This window comes from Sebastes fasciatus, chromosome 12 (genome assembly GCF_043250625.1).
Source record: "Sebastes fasciatus isolate fSebFas1 chromosome 12, fSebFas1.pri, whole genome shotgun sequence".
Classification (NCBI taxonomy): Eukaryota; Metazoa; Chordata; class Actinopteri; order Perciformes; family Sebastidae; genus Sebastes; species Sebastes fasciatus.
Window position 1 is genome coordinate 8,896,450 of NC_133806.1, and position 21,354 is coordinate 8,917,803.

Sequence of the window (21,354 nt, forward strand, 5' to 3'; positions counted from 1 at the left end):
TTTTGTAAGCCAACCAGGAAGTTAGCATAGCCCTGGTCCCTCAACAAAAAGACAATGGGATTTTTCCATTGGGTTTTGGATTATCGCAGAAAATAAGCTCTGTAGAAAAACACACGTTTATGATACTTACATGTTTTGTTCAGCAAGATAATCTTCACAAATGAACACCATTTATATGATTTTTGAAGTATGAATGCAATCGCCAGAAGTAAACAAACTACACTCGGTGGCATCAGCGCGAGTATACACAATGAGGCCGTAAAGGCGGAGGAGTCGGCGTGATGACGTTTAGTATAGTCTCATTTAGCCATTTAATAGCAACTGCCTTTTTTAAGACACATAAAGGCTTCAAAACTCACAAGTGGGATATGTATTGATGTATTTTATGTCGTAGAACAAAACTTTAAAATCTCTTCAGCTTGTGTTAACCACAGACCTTATTTCAGGCATCTAATTCCCCATTGAAACAGAATATTTGTTTGGACCTCTCAAAAGTGTGTGAGCTTCAGAGGACTGTGGCTCCAAAAGTTGCAGATTGATTGATGGATGGATGATATGATTGGTTTGTACTAGCTTTTGTAAGCACACATCATATTTTGTTTTACAGAAAGAAAACATGATTGGATTTTGATATAAAAATTTGATGTCATGATGTCATTTCTTTTGCATATATTGTTAAGTAGGTGCACAATATGACCGAGGATTTGATCTAAAAGGGTTAAAACGGCTTTTTTCCCCATTTCATCTCGACTTTAAAAAACTGTTTTACGACAAAATATGGTTTGGATTTTTAACCTGAACAATTCCTTGTAATATTATTTGTTTAAATACTCCTTCTATGTATATCAATATATGTATATAATATGTTTATTTAAAAAAACAAAACTCTCTGTTTGATCATTGGCTGACGGTGACTCCAACAGCTAAGCTCTTAAAAAAGAGGCTCAGAGTTTGAACTGCAACACAAATTAGCTTTTTTCCGATAATGCCTCCTTCTTATCTACAAGCATGGACACGACTTGCGCTGCACCTCGGCTTGCTGAGCGAGCGACCAAACAGAAATAGCACTGATAACGTCAGTTTCCAGGCTACACACAGTAGCTAATTAGCTGCTCGGCTGCAGCACATTAGAACCTGCCTGGTATTGTTAAGACAGGTCAGTTTAGATGCTGAATATTGTGATACGTATTCTTCAACACCGCTGATAAGCAAACACTTTTGGTCAGATATTCATCATGTTGACCACATGTCTGACTCTAGATTAACTATTGATTATAATGAGAACGTCGCCCCAGCGGTGCGTGCTGAACAACTCACTGGAGGAGATATAAAAATTATTACTTCTGCGGCTGCTTGGCTACACATTATTGACTTGGTTACAAATCTGTCCGCCGTGACTGTGAGTTAGAGAACTAATAATGTCTTTATATAACTGGGACCGCCCATGTGCTTTCAGACTGGCCACTGAACTCACTAATTAGTTACGACTTCGTCCAGAGAAGAAGCAACAGCTGAAACCTCCTGCTGGAGTGTTTGATTAGAAAACAAATCTGCACACTTTTATCCCTCGGTGGTTCATGATTGGAGACCTCTCTGTTAAAAGGAGGGGAATCAACAATGAATCACATCAGGCAGAAAACCGCTGCTGCAATGCTGAAACATGCTGTCCCTTCAGGCCACACCCCAACCAGTGATGTTAAAACAGGTGTCCTTTCATGTGCTGTTAAAGAAAAAACTGGGACCAGAAGGGCAATATCAACAAAAATGTTAAAACAGAAAGCAGTGCACCAACACTTTCCTGGCCTCTGCGGTTGAAGTGTTGATTTACAGTTTGGGATTGGAGGCCGTCCCAGATAATTCATCCCTTAACATCCAGTTTCCCTCATTTATTTTTAATGAAGTGGTTTTGGAAAGATCATCTTATTCCATCCTGTCTGACAGTATCACATGTATATTTTCAGGCTGGTCTCATACACTGTTTGTAGCTATACCAACGAAAAGTAATTTGTGTAAATATCGAAATCAATACATGAGTCACGTAATTGTGAATTAGGAAATATAAAGAGCGGTGAACGCCGCATAGGGAGGAGGTAGGGGTGGATGAGTGGGTCCAAAAATACCCGGCTTTCGCCCAAGAGACGTTCGTGTCCCGTGTGAAACCAGAAGTCAACGTTGATTTATTTGTCACGTAACTTACGTACTGAAGTAACACCACTTCCGGAGTTATTTTACACCAAACCACGATATTAAACCTAACCAAGTAGTTTCCTTTGAAGTTTATTTTGAAAAAGACTGTATGCATGTAACATTCGTAGGAAAAAGAACAAAAAAGGAGGAATAACTCTTTCATAAGATATCATATGAAACCTTGTATGAGAATACGATCATACAAACTGTTGTATGAGATTACGTTGCTATTCTTTCCGTGTCTTCTTGCTCCAACTCTGCGTTGAAACTACATGTGTTTAAGGATGTTTGAGTTCAATGAAATATTAATTCAAACCAGACCAAACCATTTGGCTGCTGCATTCCATCAATGAAAATATTCTAGATGCCTTGTCCATCATTTTATGCACATTTCCCAAACTTTAGCTTGACATATTGGTCGTCTTTGGACGCTTAAGCATCTTCACCATCATTTAAAATAAAGTGTTGTAGGATTTAACAATATTTGAGATTGTGAAGACTGGCCCACCAGCAGGACAGTTGAGTTTCAGTGTTTTACCTCCCCCACAAAAAAAGTCACGCCTCAACAGAATCATCTGTAAAGTAAACCCTACATATGGTCACCTCTTTAGTATGCACACCAAAATCACCATTTTCAATTTGGCATTTGTAAAATTATTGTTTTTTGATTAATCATTCTCTGCACCTGAATCTTATCCATATTAGACACCTTCACATAAAATCAGTTCATCCAATATTCCTTCACTAAACCATTACCTTGTATAATGCAAACAGCTTTTGGCAGCAGTGACTCTGTAAAGTGGGACTGTCCCTGCCAGCTGTCAGATACGATTTCTGACTTTATTTGGGCTTTACTACCTTTCACTGAGCCTTAAAACCCACCAAACATGTTGTGCTGTTTGGCTGTCAGTGTGTTGTTCTAGCTGCTCCACAGAGCACTTTTATTTCGAAACGACAAGCAGGAGGAACCGTGGCTGTAAAACTTTGTTATTGTCCCCAATATGTACACAAAATGTAAATAATAAAACTCAGCCGAAACAAACTCCTGTGCAGCCACGTGCTGCAGACACTAGCACAGTTTCTTTGGATTATGTTTGACAATTTTAAAATAATCTAAATCAATTGCAATTCAGATTTTTCTCATAACATTAACTTACACTAAAACAGACAATAATGTATCAATACGTCAGTGCACCACATTAGGATGAATGAATGTGATTCATGAGCATGCACTCAAAAGGAACAAGATACACAACACAGGAGTGAAGCAGCTTTTAACCGATCTCAAAGTCAATATTCATTCTTCATTGATGGCTGTGACGTGGTTGTCATGACATTTGTACAATCTCGAGTATAATAAGTATAAACTGTGTCATTAGCGACTCTCTCTCTCTCTGTGTGTGTCTGTGTGTGTGTGTGACTTACTTGAAGCCAGGTGAGACCGTGGCACAGCTGCCTGATTTGAGCCAAATGCAGTAGGGGTCCCGTGAAGACAGACAGCTTCTGCACAAGAGACACAGACAGACAGACAGACGGTCAGTGATGGAAGTAATTATGGAGACACTACACTGCCCAACAGCAACCACTTTCCTCAACTCTGCCTTAACAACCGGTAGAGAAGTGAACTTCATGTGTAGCTCCATATGAACCACGTGACTGAAAATGTAGCGTCCCGTGAGGCAGAGACACAAGTCAAAGAAACAACTAAGAAAAAACAACCTCATTAAATTGAAGATGAAACGGCTGCAGTTTCATCTTCATTAAGTGTGGCGAAAAGTTGCACAAATAGTTATCATTTAGCATCTCGAAGTGACAAAACAACAGCACCATTATTGCAGCATTAATCTTTACGTCTTTGCTGTGACTCTTCATGAAACTCCCATCATCGTGTTCTTATGCAAATTAATTGATCTGTTTACAGAGTCTGCTGATACACAGAGATGTGTGCAGTGTCTAAAGACAGTATAGCTAAATCCTTTTATGACTGGATGATAATAACACATGGCTGGCATTTTACTCCAGTATTCACAGTGCTTTTATGTACAGTATGAATAAAATATGTAATTAGCTGTTTGCTAACATTCAGTTTCATACAATGACTAACAGCTACACTACACTAACAGATATCTCAACACGACTGCCTTCTCCATAACAGAGATGAATGCAGACGATCACATGAAAAGAAAGAGGGAAGATGGCAATCAGATTCGTTTTTGATTAGTTAGGACTGTGGACTAGAACAGAGCTTGTTTTGTGCTCTTCTGTATCTCTTTCAGGCTTTAAAATCCCAATCCATAGTTGTTTTGATCATGTACATTACAAGTATTTACTCCTACATAAGTGAGTTTAACTTGTAGATGAAAATGCTGTACTTGTAAACAAACCAACAGCAACAGACAGAAATCAAAGAGCAACTTAAAACTACAAATAACGTTATCATACAATATCGATAGATTCTGTCCATCATTGCAGCAAGAGGTCTTTTCCAGAGACAATCGATTGAGTCTGCCCTCTTATCCAAATAAAAGACGAACAAAAACCAAAAAGACACAGAAATTCTCTGATTGTATAGAAGTCTATGAGAAAATGAGCCTATTTCTCACTTGATTTATTACCTCAGTAAACATTGTAAACATGGGTTTATGGTCTCAATCGCTAGTTTCAAGTCTTCTTCAATACAGCATGATGTTCATTTCGTAAATTATGGTGCCATTTAGAGTCAAACAGGGTGTGGCTACCTTGTGATTGACAGGTCGCTACCATGGCGTTGTCTGGTCTGGGAGTTGTCTGTGTTTTCGTCTTACAACTTTAACCCTTTCACAGTGCGTTTTCAGTTCATGAATATAATTGTAACATTTTGATCGCCTGAAAATATCTTATTCAGCATTTGGTTATACTTAGCTCCACCCTCTCATGTCACTAACCAAGATGTCGACGACCAAAACCAAGATGGTGGCGGCCAAAATGCTGAACTCGAGGCTTCAAAACCGTAGTCCACAAACCAATGGGTGACATCACGGTGACTGCGTCCTCTTCTTCTATACAGTCTGTAGTTCACATTTTGACTGCACCTTTAAGCCAGAATCACTGCAGGTCACTCAGGCCATACTGACGAGCCATGAATGACCTTATTCTAAGTGAACTGTCAGCGTTGTTCCGGTCTCATGTCAGCAGTCAGCAGACGAGTCAATCACCTGCTCCTACTTACAGTACTGTAAGTCTGTTTTGTGATTTAGTGAATAACATGCTCTGTGTACTTGGAACTGTTTACTTCCTCCATTTAAGTCAGCATTAACCATCATCAGTAGCCATTAGTCACATTCCCTAAAATCCCAGCAGAATCACAACATTCGGTACTTTTCTTTACACGTCAGTTTTGTTGATTCAACTCTTCCACTGATCTGCTGTCAGCCCCTCTGCCTCATGTTCAACTGTGCGGTTTTTAATCCTGCTCTCTAGAATGAGTTGCATGATCCTTTTGGCCTTTATCCTGCCACTGTATAATTACAAAACAACGCTGGGTGTCAGTGTCAATTAACAATATTTTTTCATAGCTGCAGAACTTACTCTTTGCAGGTCTGTGGTATTCACCCAGCAGCAACAACATAATGAGCATGAAGCCCACAGTGACAAAAGACTGACAAAAAAACCCAACTATAATGTTTACCTGCTGCCAATCTGCAGTCACTTTAGAGATGTTTTTATGATGAATAACGCCATCGGAGGTGAAACTAAACAAACCGAAAAATGAAACTGCATATGTCTGGTGGTGGTGCAGCGTCACGTCAAACCAAAACCTTTCCAGCAGGTTTTAATGAGGACTCCTGCGGCCTGTTTTAAATATCTAAAATTATTTACAACCGTCTAAACTGAGCGTGCATGTGTTACACCACCTTCACCCTCAGTCTGTAAACATTACAGAGAAATCCCACTGAGAGCACATTACTGTGTCACTCTTACAGAACAGAGGGGAAATCAACATAGCGCCTATTCCCTGTCCTACGCCTGCAGTTGGGAACGCAGTATAAATGCATGCATTTGTCTGCGTCCTGTATGTATGCAAATATTCTTTTCAATTGCTTTTTATGTAAATAACAAGAAAAGCAATAATAAGAACACCCACCAACACCTGATCTGGGGATGCCATAGAGATATGAAACAGATTCAGACTAACATACAGGGGTGCACATATTAAAAAGGCACAGCTGATACCAACAACACATGAGTCACACGCCTGGTTAATAAGACAAGAAAGCAAGTAAACATACATAGGTCCCTTTAGGCATTTCCACAAACAATTGATGCTGTTGTTTTTCTTAAGAGGACAGTCTAATAATGCAGTTCATACAGATGTATTGATGAAAACAATAAAGACTAAAAAATTATTTAAAAATGTAAGTCACAAGTGCGTCAGAGACACAGCAGTAGTCACAAGTTCTGGTACAAGATACTTAGTGGGATTTTACCCAACAACAATAGAAAGAAAGGCTTTTAAAATGACAACTGAGTCGAGTCGATACCTCCGTGAGTAAACTGAAAACTAGCCGTGTTTCCATTCAATTGTCAAGCAAATTTTAAGCAACGTTTTGAAATGTCGCAAAAAAGAAATGCAAACAAGGAGTGTTTCCATCAACTGGTTTGGAGCGAATAAACTTGTTGGCGCTATGGGCTACGCTTTATGCATGGCTGAAATAATAATAATAATAATAATAAAACATATGTGAATGGAAACACGGCTATTGTGAGCGTCACTTAACTGTTTTGACTCCTGATCTACTGTAGTGTCTGGTGTTTCTGTTAGGTTTCACCGTCTGTATTATTGACACCTCAACATGCACATAAAGTGAAATAAACTTCAGAGTGAAATACAAACTCTCTTTTCATCAGCAAAAACAACTTTCTGTCTCTCACAGCATCACATGGACCTCTGGGTACCGAGGTCCTAAAATTTCTCTGGCCAACGTGTGTGTGGCTGCCAACGTGCGACACTGCATAGTGCAGCTTTGATAAATTATTCATACACTCGCCATAAGGTGCTGTATATATGCATCTCTCTCTCTCTCTCCATTCTGCCTCTTCTCCTCTCCATCACCGTGTTCCTCTACAGATACATGACAGGAAAGAACCTCCACACTAAAGCACTCTGGGAAAAGAGGTCAGTCGTGTCCAGCTGTGGTTTTGGGAAGAGACAAAGTCATTTGTTCCTTGCCTGAAGTTTCTCATATGTGCAGCTCATATACGACATGAGTTTGTGTGTGTCCCTCATCACTCTTTAAAACTTCAGACTTCTCTTCCTGCTCATATTCTGACATGCTATGATGAACAGATAGGTGTGGATGTCCGCCTGCAGCCACAGCGTGTAAGGAACATCCATTAGCTGCTGAGGGGGAAAAGGGATTCATCCAGCCTCTGAGGCTGAGGCTCATAACTTACAGCTGTCATTTAGCCAACATCCTGGGAATAACGGTCCTGACCTACTGGAGATTCAGCTAATATGATGCTGCTGGTGAGCAACTAAACACAAAGAAGCTATCCGAGAAATGTAAACTTTAATTGAAGTAGATAGGTGGTTAAATACTGCTGTGCTACATTTATTACAGGGAGTGTGTCTATGTTACGTCAGCCCTATTGTACGGTCCCTCAGCCTTATGTTCCCTCAGATTAATCTCTATAAAAAGATTCTGCATTCACACGTGGAGGCATATTCACAAGATTTTGGCATCAAAAGCGTTTACGTTTAGTATTGACCAATCACGTTGGAGCAGGCTTTGGTTGAATGCAGGAAAACAGTCCGTGCGGAGAGCACAAGGCTAATTATTATGCATAATGACGTAACCGGACCCTCCAGGTTGCAATATTGTTTTTCAAAAGGCTTAACCCGCTCTACTCTGCCTCTGATTGGTTTACCCTGATATTCTTAGCCTAACCCTAATCAATCTCCTCATGCCTAAACCTAACCAACCCAACCAACGAATGCAACGAGTCCTAGCCAGACTGTCTGTCGGTTATCGGATATTGTTAGGGCGATATCTCAAAAAGTAGACAGATTTATACATATATAGATTGGATGGAAAAACAACAAAGGTGCTGAGGGAAGATAAGGTTGAGGGAACATGGGGCTGACTAGTCATTATGTAGCTCTGAGGTTTTATCAATAATATTTTTGAGAAAATAAAAGCAAGGCCTCTTTTCTCATTCACATACAAATTATAAAATGGGTCGGCCATCATTCATATCACTAATCATGGTCTTGACCAAGTTAATTCCTGAGATCTATCACCATTGCAACAAAGAGAATAATATAATGTTTTTTCTCTAAGAGCAGTCACTGTGTTGAAACTGTTCATATAAAAAGGAAATCTCCACAGGAGTTGAAAATCCCTGGATCTACAGATTTTCCGGGTTTGGGGCCTCCTTTGCCCTTTTATTGTATTTCTTTATTAAAACTCCCATTTCCTACAGTTCCTAGCCGCTGCTGAAAACAGAGCATTTTCTGAAACCTAATATTGGCAGCAGGGCCTCGAGTGAAAAAAGAGACCTGACGATGCAGGCTACGGGGAGGGAGAGGGAGAGGGAGAGGGAGAGGGAGAGGGAGAGAGAGAGGGAGAGGGAGAGAAACAAGCCAAGAGTGAGAGAAATGCAGAGACGGAGAAAAAAAATGGAGGCAGAAAACAGAGCGATGGGGTAAATCTCATCTGGAGGGAGACAGATTCATTGGTGTGGTAAAGGAGGATATGGTGGCTGAAACCTGACCTCCTGGCCAGTGCTGATGAGGCTTACGGGGCCCCTAATCCCAGGATGAGGTGTGCTGCAGCTCTAGTCTCTAGAAAGGATTTGGGGATGTAGCCGGTCCGTAAGCTTAAGTAAGACGGGCCCTATCCATTCTCTCCCCGTTCCTTATTTTCCTCCTCTCCCATCGTACAGAAAAAGAAAAAAAAAACACAGCGGCCACCATCGCTGGCTCCCGGCCAATCAGCTGGATCCAATTTATGACTAAACGATGTTGAGAGCTTCTCCAGGCCTTCGCAATGAGGGCTTAGCATGCTATGGGGTATATGTATTCCCTGGTGGAGCTGAGGAGAAATCCTTCCTCTGGGTTGAAGGGGTTGAGAAAAGGGGGGAGATACATGGGGGCCAACATTCCTCACAGTCCCAAAAATAGATCCCAAAGCTGGGGAGCAAGTACATTAACTGGGGCTAAAACAACGCCTGACAAAACAAAAGGCTTGTAGACAAAGAGAGCCGCTTGAAGGCTCTGCTCATAAACTTAATCGAAAAACAACGTCAGCCTCTTGACAGCAGCACTTTCAAGGTTCTGTTTTGTATCGTTTATGGAGTTTACACCACACAGTGACCTATGGCCACCGTGTTTATGAGGCGATAAGTTGATGATGAAGTGAGAGACCCGGTTCCCAAAATCTGGGTAGGGATGAGTCAAACAAACACAAGACTTTCACCTAGGAGGCCGCTGTTCGTGTCCCGTGTGAAACCAAGTCATCGTTGACTTATTGTACCGTAGTTTTGTTACGTAACTTCCATACTTTACTAATGCCAGTAAAAAAACATAGTTATTTTACATAACAAACATACTTATTTTAACCCAAACCATGATCCTTTCCTAAGCCTAACCATGTACTTTTGTTGCGTAAACCTAACCATTGTTGCTTTTGTTGCGTAAACCTAAAAACTAAGTAAACCTACGTTGGAAGTTTATTTTGGAAAGAGACTGTATGCATGTAACGAGCGGAAACTGAAACGGCGGCGTCCCTGACACATCCAAAACTGACACTGGAGGGGAACCTAGAGCGTCACAGTTTGAAGCGTAGGACCACTGACCAAGCTGCCGTATTAAACGAGTTGGGAATGTGTTGCATGCACGCTTGTGAATGAAAGACTTTTAACGGCTCGTATAGCCGTGACAGCAGAGCGGCTGGACGAAAGAAGATAATTCCATGCAGCGATGTGTACTTGAATAAAAAATACTTCCATTCCAAGGCCGACTAAAACTGAAATTAATTAGAAGTCATATAATAATAATAATAACAAGTCGCTCTCCACCACTGAACATTTGACTATTTGTAATATTCAGACACATTTGTGCTGTGAGGAAATTAACAATTGTTTCAAAATAAGGTCAGGGGTAGTGGAGAAATCTCATTACTGACCTGCTGCGTGTATAAGCAAATTTTCAGTAAACAGGTGCATGCATGGATATGTAAATGTGTTCACTGATTCCCTGTTTAACCTGATTTCTTGGAGTAACCACATTCTCACATTTGAGAAGAAGGTACCAGCAGATTTGGGGCGTTTATGCCATTTTCAATTTTACAAGAATATTCCACTGCTTACCAACTCTGTTAATACCAGAGTTTACCAGTTAACATGCTAACTGTAAATCCCAAGGACATGAAACTATTTATCTCACAGTTGCACACTAAAAATGCTTCTTCTTACTGCAGCCGTATAAGAACATGGGATCACGTGCGCTCAAACATAAAGCTCAGGCATGAATCCGATCAGAATCGGCTTATAAAAACATTCAACCCTGCTGCTAATCACAGCCTTTCTGACGTGGCAGCCGCACCATACTTCCCCGCTGCTCAGTTTAATCTTACTCTCACTTACCTGCCAACACCACTAATAACCTCGGAGTGCTTTTTTGGGGAAAGTGGGCCCAACCAACTCCGTGAACCAGGCAGATAATAGCATAACATCTGCTATTTGGTACAGGCTTTTGTCCAAAAGCATCTAACAGCATCAGGAGTGGACACATTTCTTAAATTGGTAGCTAGAGAGGAAATTGATCCTCCTTTACTTGAGTTACCTGGCAGTGTTAGTGCTTTTTTCTTCTCGGTACACAGCGAGGAAACCCTAAATTCATGCAAGTGCTTCTGGGCTGCAGCACTAAGTGTGGTCTCAGTCTTCACGCTGGTTTTGAGACGTTCCAAAAAAAACTTTTACTTGTTTTGTTTCTTTTGCACATTTTCCAAAGATCCATTTTTTTGTTCAACCTTTGCTTACTTTGTTCTCGGGTCCCCTGAAGGTAAAGCTGCACGATCACATGAATTTTACATGTGACAAGACACGTGTACTCTTTAGAAGACTCTATCGAATCAATTTTTCCAGCTTTTGATGAGGTTTTGTCCCCCTTTCAATCTTACTTTTCCCTTTCCTTGAAATACAAGGTAGACAGTAACTTATGATTCTTTTCATTATTGATACATTATCATTGTTTAAGAGAAAATCTCCCCACTCAGGTTCTAAAATCATGGGAACTGAAGCTTATCTGGGTCCATGGAAGGTAATGGAAATGTCCTCCAGCTCTTCCCAGAGGATCCTGAGTCATTCCCAGGCCAGATGGTGTGAACTGTATAATACCTCCAGTGTGTTCTGGGTCTGCCTCGGGGGTCTCCGGCATCCAGGAGGAATCCGAATCAGATGCTAAGCTACCGCAAGTGACTCATTCCAACTGTAATTAGCAGCGGTTCGAGCTTCTTCACGAGTTCCTCACGCTATTCTCTAAAGGTGTCCCCAGCCAGCCACCCTTCTATCACAGTTCATGACCGATCGACTGGTAAATTTAGAGCTTCACCTACAAACTCAGCTTCCCTCTTCACCACAACAGTGTGTCTGTCGGTCATGAACCCAAGAACTCTTTCACTCTTTCACTCCCAACCCGAACCTGCAATCCACTGTTCTGGCACTCTGACTTAGAGGTGTTTATTTGCTAATCAAGTCCTTGATTAATCAACTAATTGTTTCAGCACAATGGTACACAACCCCTCACTGTGTCAGAGAGGCAAAGCTGCGCTCTACAGGTGACTCACTTCTTGCAGGTGCTGTAGTCGGAGCAGCGGCTCAGCGGCACTCGGATCACACAGCCGGAGAACGCCACAAACAACGCGTGATGATCCCGATCCAGCTCCAGACCCAGCACCCTCCTGTCCTCCCCCCGCACGTTACATCTAGGAGCACAGGAAAAACACCAACTGTCATGATCAGACATTTTTCGATTTTGTTTCATTTTTTGTTTCGCCGCAGACGACTGGCACGGTCTGGAAATTATACAGAAAGCCAACTGTGAATCGAACTCTATGCAGATAGACTTTTCAAGCTGTGCAGTCAGAAAACAAAAGAAGACAGAAAAAAAAAAAAAGCATCCCCTCTAGCTGCACAGGGTGATGCAAAGTGTTACAATAGACCAAAGAGTGGGTGGGCAGGACAGATCAAGGCAGAACACAGAGAGAGGAGAGAGGAAGAGAGGAGAGAGAGAGGAATGAACAGAGAAAAAGGGAAAGAAAGATACTAAGTAAAGGACAAAGACAGAAACAAACATGGAGGGCTTAAAGAGCGGGTCCATATACTGTACAGTAGTGCTACATATACAGTATATTTACATCCTCATAGTGTATTATCGCCACATTAGATGGCGGTGAGCATGCTCTGGGTTTGGAGAAGCAGAAAGGAGTACCGGCACAGAAGCTAAGCAATGTACTGCTGTGGACGCCACGATAGTTTGGATCCGAAAGTCACACAACAACACAAACAAACTATCGATCGATGCAGCGGTAGACCAGGAACTCCCACGTTCTGCAAGGTAAAATTACTGAATGAAGTCTGGTGGCTTTGAATAGAGTGATATAACAGCTTCGGCGAGGTGGCGAGGTAAAGCAGTGAAAATATTCTAAATATAGCGCAAACTTTAACTGACTTTAACTAACCACAGCCGCTTTACCTCGCCGTCTCGCAGCCCTTTCTGACGGGGAACTGAAGCTGTTAGATCGCTCTCTTCAAAGCCACCAGACTACATTCACAAATACAGTAATTTTACCTTGCAGAACAAAAACTGAAAGGAACGCAGATGGACCCGCCCTTTAAAACAGAACCAACACACACGAATGTCAACATGTAAATCAAAAAGACAGATTGTCTGACTTGTTAGGGTTGTAGACGTCGATGTCCTCCAGGAGTTGGGTGCTGAAGGACGCGTTGGCTCCCTCGGTGCTGGCCAGGATCTTCAACACATGGCCGTTGTCTGAGCCCAGGAAAACCACCGTGTAGTTCTTATACGGCCCCGCAGACGTGTCCACTGCTATCTGGGTCAGCTTGAATCTGTATAAATACAAACAAGGAAAATGCAACTATGATGTATCGGTGGAAAAGATGCACTATAATTACCGATTTAAAGGAAGATCTAAATTAAAGCTGCCACTTACTTCGAGCTGACGTTAATTAGAGCGGGCTAACAAAGCCAAATGTGCTGGTTAGCATCTTAACATTGTTGTTTTGTTTTGTCAAAGTCAATTTCCAATGGTAAACAAAACAAACAGTGGGCGAATACTGAGCTCATTGTATAAAGCATCAGCGTGCAATCAATCACATCATCTACCAACCCACCATCCTCTTCCTGCATCGCCTACATCCTTTAATCCTATTAATTCATCTACCCATCTATCCGTCCACCCACAGCCATCCAATCGATTCATCCTTCCTGTTGCTTGGCCACTTTCCTCAACACACTGCAGTCTCTTTGGGAGTCCTAGTTTTTTTTTGTTTGTATTTATGAGGAAGCCCAGTGAACTGTTGCTTTATTTGGAGCTGCTTCATATTCAGCCAGCTCCACACAGTCACACCTGGGAGCTGCCCAGTATCACCACAGTCGTCTACTGCTGGCTCCGATGGAGCTGTCGAGGATTAAGAGCCGTGCTGAAGGGCACCTTGAGTCCACTGGTTGTTGACGAAGGGATGAGCTATACTCATTTTTACCAAACAACATACATCCTCTAATAAACCCAGTATATTTCTAGGCATCACATCCCTTCTAGATGCTTCTTTAAAAAAGGACACCGGCGTCCCTCTCTTCTCCCTCGCTCCCTCCCAGATGGTCCCACGGAGGCTGCTGTGTTTACCCACATGGACCTGACTGGCACGTCCCCGCAATGACTGCGTGATGTGCTTCTGGTTAGATTTCATTTATCTAGCTCCTCTCTGGGGAGAGGCGAGGCAGATGTGATGTTTTTGGCGCCAGATGTGAAGCGGCGCATGTTTCCCCGGTGTGGAGCCGCTGCAGTGTCTGGCTGGCTGTCAGCCTGGCTGTGCTTCAGGAGGCAGGGAGGAAGCTCCTGTATACTGTCTCTCTCTGTGTGTGTGTGTGTGTAATGCTGAATCTGTGATGCGTATCTGCTGTGTGTCTGAAGTGTATGTGGTACTGCCTGAAACAGACACTTTTCAACGATTCAACATTCACCCCATCATTGTCTGATTTCAGTGGATTCTCAAATTCTCAAACACACACACACAGGTCGGCAGGTCAGTCAGCGCTCGAGGAAGACCCCCCTCCCCGCGCGGCCTGTCATTGATGTGGCCCTGAGATCGACCGTTGAATAAATCCGATGGGTTTTAATGAGGGACAAGGTTATGTGTTCCACCTGAGCTCACTCATCGATACCAATCACAGCCCACAGAGAAGAAACACTGCCGGGACATTATGTTGCTATAGAAAATAATACCTACATACTAACCATTAAAGAAGAGACCATGGTATTTTCTCTGGTTTTATAACTGGAGCCTGGCTCTGAACAGCAACACTGGTGTCCAACTAATGCTTATGTGTTTAATTGGATTCAATGAAGATGTTCTCAAAGGAGCATCTGAACAAAAGCTCGGCATATTTTTAGGATTTATGATGTATAAGGTGGTACATGGTTTATTACTTTACATCAGTAACATTTGAAAGAACAGATTTCTGATTATGAATTATCATGAGGTATTAAAGCTGCAAAATGTTGCAGTTTTCAGACACAAAAAACAGACGTGAATATATTTTTGGAGCTGAATCAATGAATTGTTCAGATGGGGCGGCTCAGTGGTGCGGTGGTTAGCAGTACCGCCTCACAGCAAGAGGGTTGCATGGTCGCATGTTCTCCCTGTGTTAGCGTGGGTTTTCTCCGGCTTCCTCCTACAGTCCAAAGACATGCAGGTTAGGTTAATTGTTGACTCTAAATTGCCCGTAGGTGTGAATGTGAGCGTGAATGGTTGTGTGTCTTTATGTGTCAGCCCTGTGATAGTCTGGCTACCTGTCCAGGGTGTAACCCGCCTTCGCCCAATGTCAGCTGGAATTCAGATGATCAGCAGAAATTCTGCTAAATTAACCTATAAATTATATCATTTAAACACCAAAAATTCTCTGGTTCTAGCTTCTCCAAAGTGAGGATTTTCTGCATTTCTCTGTTTTATATCATTATTAACAAAATATCTTTGGGTTCCGGACAAACAAGACATTTAAAGACGTCACCGTGGGCTTTGGAAACTGTGAGACTCTTTTTTTCTCAAGTTTATAGACCAAATTATAATCTATCAATCAAGAAAATAACTGAAGGCTAATTGATAATGAAATAATTGTTAGTTGTAGCCCTGTATATTTAAAAAAAAAAATAGAGTGCATGGGAATGTGGGCTATTACTAATGATTAATTTCATTGTGTGTGCGCTCGGTGTTTTTGCTAAATGAACTCTTTAAGCCAGTAATGAAAATTGCCACTGATTAATTTTCTGTCGAGTGTTTCAGCACCATACAGCATGTGGGTAACTTTTAATAAGGAATAAACTCAGTTCATAGAGCTTGATTTGTGTGGCTGCTGAGAGGTGCTGGCATCCTCTTGGTGGACTCTTCCCTTAAGGTCCAAACGCATTGAAAGTGTCTGACGCGCATGTTTTGAAGTACTCCTTGTTTTAAAGGAAGAGTGTGTAGCATTTTGGGGGATCTATTGGCAGAAACGGAATATAATATTCATAAGTAGGTTTTCTTTTGTGTATAATCAGCTGAAACTACGAATCATTATGTTTTCGTTAGCTAAGAATGAGACGTTTATATGTTCATACAGACTGGGTCCTCTTCACGGAGCCGGTCGCCGTTTCTAGAGTAGCCCACCAGTATCCCATACAGTATCCCATACCTGCTGGTGGTACGGGTGAAGTAGGGTCTGTCGTTGACCGAGGGGACGGACTCGTCCATGAGTGGGTACGACTTGATGAACGTCAGGGTTTCGTCGGGGAAGGTGGTGGACGACTTGTAGGCAGCGGCTGAGCCCTCCCCGGCGCAGCATCCCGGCCTGCACAAAAGATAAAAAAAGGAGTGAATTCAGCTCCGCGGACACAGATGTAAAAACACTGGCAGCTGTTTGGTTTTGGGGACGAGCAGGAGGGAAAAACAGGTGTCTTGTGTCAATGCTTGTGTTTTTGTGCGGAGATGATGTCTGTGCAGAACAATAACAGCGGCAGCTGCAGAATCCTCCATTGTGAAAGGCAGAAAAACATGTTCTTAGAAAGTGACAGTTTGTTATTTAAGATTGTGTGTGTTACCTTGGTTTTGGGACCTGATCCTCTGGAACAGGTGTCCACGCTGTCTCGCTGTTCCTCTGCTCTTTGAATTTGCCACTGAAGGCCTTCTCTATGTCGTCCATGTAGAAAGCACAGACTGCCGAGCCGGTGATGCTGTTGAAGGGACCACAAAGGAAGACGACTTTAGAAAGAGCGAGACAAAGGGCTGAAATTCAGCACCTTGTCCAAGTCTGGCAAAACCTCATGTATGTCAAGTATGATCATTAATACATAACAACATGTTAATATTCACATTAATATCATTGTGTTTTTTTGTATTTTGATGCTTTGGCAACATTGTTTTTTTGAAAATTTCATGCCAAAAAAGCCACTTTGAATTAAATGAAATTGAACATACTGACGGGATGGCGCATGTACATGAAAATACAACTTTATTTATCCTGCGATTTGTTTTCCTGCCTTTATTTGCTTTCTCTTTTATGTTTTTATTGTTTGTAAAGCACTTTGTAACCTTGTTAAACCTGCAGTAGGCAGTATATTGTTGGCATCATTTGGCAAAAATTCCATAATAACCTTTCAGCATATTGTAATTCAAGTGTTCTGAGAAAAAATAGACTTCCGCACCTCCTCATGGCTCTGTTTTCAGGCTGCAAAGAATCTAGCCCGTGACTGGAGACTTAGGCCAATCACAGGTCATTTTAGAGAGAGAGCGTTCCTATTGGCTGTTCATTCAACGGAGGCAGCTGTCAATCACTCGCCAACTCCAATCAAACGGTCAAACTAGGCAGCGCTGATCAAATGTGAATCAATATTCTGTTACTGCAATGCCTATTTCATCTTGTAGTGTACTGTTTAGCTGTATCCAAACATTCTCATTTTACAGCTAAACCGTGCACCACAAGATGTTTCTGAAAACAGAAACATCCCCCCCTTCAAATTCCAATAATGTACTCAATCCCGACAGACACCACAGCTGACATTGTGCAGAGACAACAATACTGATCCCAACCTGTTGGCCTGTGTGGTGAAGACGCCGAGCACGGCCGGCCGGTGGTTGATCTGCAGCACGTTTGTCAGCGACTGCAAGACATCAAAGTAGAAGAAGGAGTCGCCCGGGACGGAGCAGTTCAGCCGCGCTTTGAGGAAGGACGTCCAGTAACGTTCCAGCACCCTCGGCGAACCGCCGTTGTCGTTCTTGCAGACACGTGCGACTCTGGAGAAAACCACCTGAGGGGACAGAAGGAGACAACTCTAATCCATAGCCAACATGGAACAACAGTCAAAGAAACAAAAGATTCTTGTAAGCATGAGCATAAGCAATGTTGTTCGACTTCATTCCACTAAGAAACAAAAGTATAGACATCACAAGTCTGGCAAGTGTCTGCTCTAAAACGAGTCCCTCACCTTGCCCAGTGTGGTGTACTCCACTGCGATCTCGCTGAAGAAAAAGTACACATAGTTCCCGTACTCAATAGCGTGGAGGAAATGGGGCTCTGTGGGAGACAAGAAGAAAAGATGTTTGATAAACATGCGTTATTTCCAGCACGGTGTGCGTATTGTGAGTCAGCTGAGAGTGGAGCTGGTAAACACAAATGCTCAATTTGGAAAATAGCTCCAGGAGAAATGCAGGGAGTGCGTTTGAAAATGGCCAATCTGAATATGAGGACAGAAAGATAAGGAGAAACAAACTTACAATCACAGAGATAACATTCATTGTATTGAAATAGCAGAGCCGGTGCTGGATCAGTGCTGATAAAAACACTAAGCTAAAGTCAGAAATAATGTAGGGCTGGAGTTCAACAGCATTTTATACTGAATCTGAATCCACTCGTTGAATCTGAATCTGTTCTAATACTTTAATTGAACATATTTTGGTTTAGATTCTGACATCTGTAAGTACCTTAGGGCATTTTCACAAGCCAATGCCTGTTAGGCTAGGCCGAATCCGAGTGAAATTTATAGTTTTGGTTCAGTGCACAAATTAAAGCAGACCAAATAAAAAACACTTTGCTGAGGGGCGTTTACGAAGGAGCGGGGCTGGATATGTACTTGCAGAAGTATTTCTGGTGGTCAGAAATTTGGCGGTGGAAAATGTAAACACGGGAATCAGGATTTTCCCCCAGGAGGCCGCTGTTTGTGTCCCGTGTGAAACATAGTCATTTTAAGCCAAACCATGATGTTTTTTTACTAAACCTTACTAAGTAGTGTTTTTTTTGTCTTTTTGTTAACCACGTGTTTAAAACTGCGACCGTAATCTTCAATAAAATACATTTCCTTCCAAACGGAATTATGCAGATTAGTTGTGTGCAAACGTAATTTCATGGGAGACAGGGTTGCCAGTTAAAGCTCAGAGTTGTGAACAATCAGTCCTCTCCCACCTGTCGTTTACCTGTGTCCATCTCAACAAAAGCTTGCGCAGGCAGCCCCCGTAATCCCTTGCGTTTTGGTTCACTTCCTGCAACTGGATCGGATTATATTCTCACTGCAATCGAACCAGAACTGCCCCAAATGAACCGCACCAGAGGTTGATAAAAACAGACTGAATGTTGGCTTGTGAAAGCGCCCCTTAAAGGTTATAAATACCTAAAGATTCAATTGAGATCTGTAGTCCAAGCAAAACGTGCCAAACATTTGATAGTTTCATTGCTAGAGGGCTTATTCTTGTCTGCTGGAGGCAATAGATTCCAAGTAGCTTCACAAGAGGGATAAAAGACACTATTAAAGCTCTTATTGATGACATTTTTATGTAGACGAACATTTAAAAATAATAATAATAATAATAATACATCCACAGAGTCTTTAGAAAGCTGCCAAATAAAAGTATGGCTTTGATTTATTATCATTTTTTTTCCATTATGATTGTATATTAATCATTTTAAACATTTTGGAGGGTCCAAAACAAAGGTTTTGTTTATCTCTCTGGAGGATATCGGACATTCTCGGTTCCCACTTCTAACAAGGCTTGTGAGCCAATAGTAAAACAACGTTTTCGTCAGTTTGTGTGGAAAAAAACAGATAAATGTCTGAGATTGACGGTAAGTGCCCGGCAACGACTTGTTGGGAAGTGAATGCAATGAAACGGGGAAGGGAGAATGTGACATCTAGTGGCTGAATGTTATAAAGGTTATCGATAGCACCTTTAATGTCTTGAACTTGGGAGAAATTAAATACATACTGAAACAACGATTCGTCAGGATCTGGACCCCCTTTTTACAACACTAAACGCTAATGAGGACGACCAGGAAGGCAACTCTTGTGTGGTGAATATCGATGAATCAAGAAAATAATTGGCCAATTACCAGATGATGAAAGTAAATTACAGCCCATAAAACTTCACTGGGAGATTCTGACAACTGAAAGTGACGTGACACAATCAGATAGTCTCACAGCAGTGTTTTAGAATGATGTGTCAGACACCAGCTTGCAGAAAACACAGACACTAGACACGAGCCAAGTTACTTATGAAATTAATGTTAATCGGTTACAGATGACTGTGAGTGTCGGCTAGACATGATGTTTACTACAGCGAATGCTGGGATTTTGCAAAACCTGGAATCTGATTCACAATGGAACCGACTTTAATCATTGACATGTTGACATAATGGAGAAATAAGAAGTCGCCCAGTCTTCCATGTCCACAACTCAACACCGATAGGGGCATAACTGTATGTTAATGTGCTAAATATTTCCCTTTAACATGCTGGATGCTCACCTCGCAGCCATTTGGAGTCGTACTTGACCGTACGCAGAACGGGGCTACTTTCTCCCAGACTTCTGTAAATCACCGCATCGCTCGCCAAGAAGTCTGTCATGGTGGCTGAGTAGAAATCACCGCCTGAGGAAAAAAAAAAGGTAATTGAGATAAATTGTCAGATCACAATACACTAGAATGACCCACAAGTGTCTATTTTGGTCACAGGTGACTTTTATTGGCCTTTAAAAAGAGGCAGAGGATACGAGATGTAGGAGGATGTGTCACTTTTAATAACACCCCGTGTGTGAACTCTGCATAAATGTCAGTGGAAACCTGGCAGGACTGAGTGCAGGTCTGGCTCTCCCTCAACCCTCCCCTCGACTTGACCCACATATGTTCACAAAGTATCAGCTTCCACCTCCTCTATGATTAGCACAGAAAATAATCCACTAATCAGAATCCATCAAAGGGCAAATTTAGATTACAGCCTGTGGTGATTTGTGCACTCATACTTAATTACATTTACCCGGAGGGATGCAGTAGTAGTTACACATAGTTTAGTCTAGTTATTCCTATATTCTCTGATACAATCTTCTTCTTTTATTGTGTATCTTTGTGTTTAATGACCACATGTCTGAGATAAAGCAAATCATATTATCATTTACATGTTTAAGCAGGGGCAGATATAGTGATTTAGTGATTTGGGGGCCCCAGCAAATGTTGTCTTGCTTTACTTTTCACCCTCTCTAACTGGAAATGTTGGTATTGGCAGCGGTAGAAAAAGTTGGCCTACTCAAAAATTTTTTTGGTAACACTTCATTTTACAGGTCCGCAAAATTCATGGTAATTAGATGATAAATTAGCAATTAACCTATTTGAGATTTCTTTGGAATTACTGCCAAATTACCCCAATATTTTAATAATACATAATTATATGCTAAAATAGCATCGTTAAAATAGGGCCCTTAGGCTTGAGAAGCGGCTGTGTGCTGCTCTTCATTGGAGGTGGAAAACCAAAACTGATAGAAGACACTTCTGATCAGGCGCAAATCTCACCATTGTGTGACTTATTGTCTACACAAATGTAACCTGGTAGCTGATGTAATGATTCAGGGAGTTTTTTAGGAAATCTCA

The 21,354-nt window shown here is 41.8% G+C and overlaps 1 protein-coding gene across 6 annotated transcripts in view; it reads right to left on the reverse strand.

Annotated features, from left to right (window-relative positions):
* Positions 1 to 21,354, reverse strand: part of sema6cb (semaphorin 6Cb) — a 189,546-nt gene that overhangs the window by 35,796 nt on the left and 132,396 nt on the right. For all 6 annotated transcript variants that reach the window (XM_074653012.1, XM_074653014.1, XM_074653013.1 and 3 more), the window contains 8 exons: positions 20,239 to 20,361; positions 17,931 to 18,019; positions 17,536 to 17,753; positions 16,548 to 16,679; positions 16,142 to 16,297; positions 13,123 to 13,299; positions 12,015 to 12,152; positions 3,613 to 3,690 (listed from right to left, as the gene is read on the reverse strand). In XM_074653012.1, coding sequence (XP_074509113.1) covers positions 3,613 to 3,690; positions 12,015 to 12,152; positions 13,123 to 13,299; positions 16,142 to 16,297; positions 16,548 to 16,679; positions 17,536 to 17,753; positions 17,931 to 18,019; positions 20,239 to 20,361 — 1,111 coding nt within the window. The remainder of the gene's footprint in view (positions 1 to 3,612; positions 3,691 to 12,014; positions 12,153 to 13,122; positions 13,300 to 16,141; positions 16,298 to 16,547; positions 16,680 to 17,535; positions 17,754 to 17,930; positions 18,020 to 20,238; positions 20,362 to 21,354) is intronic.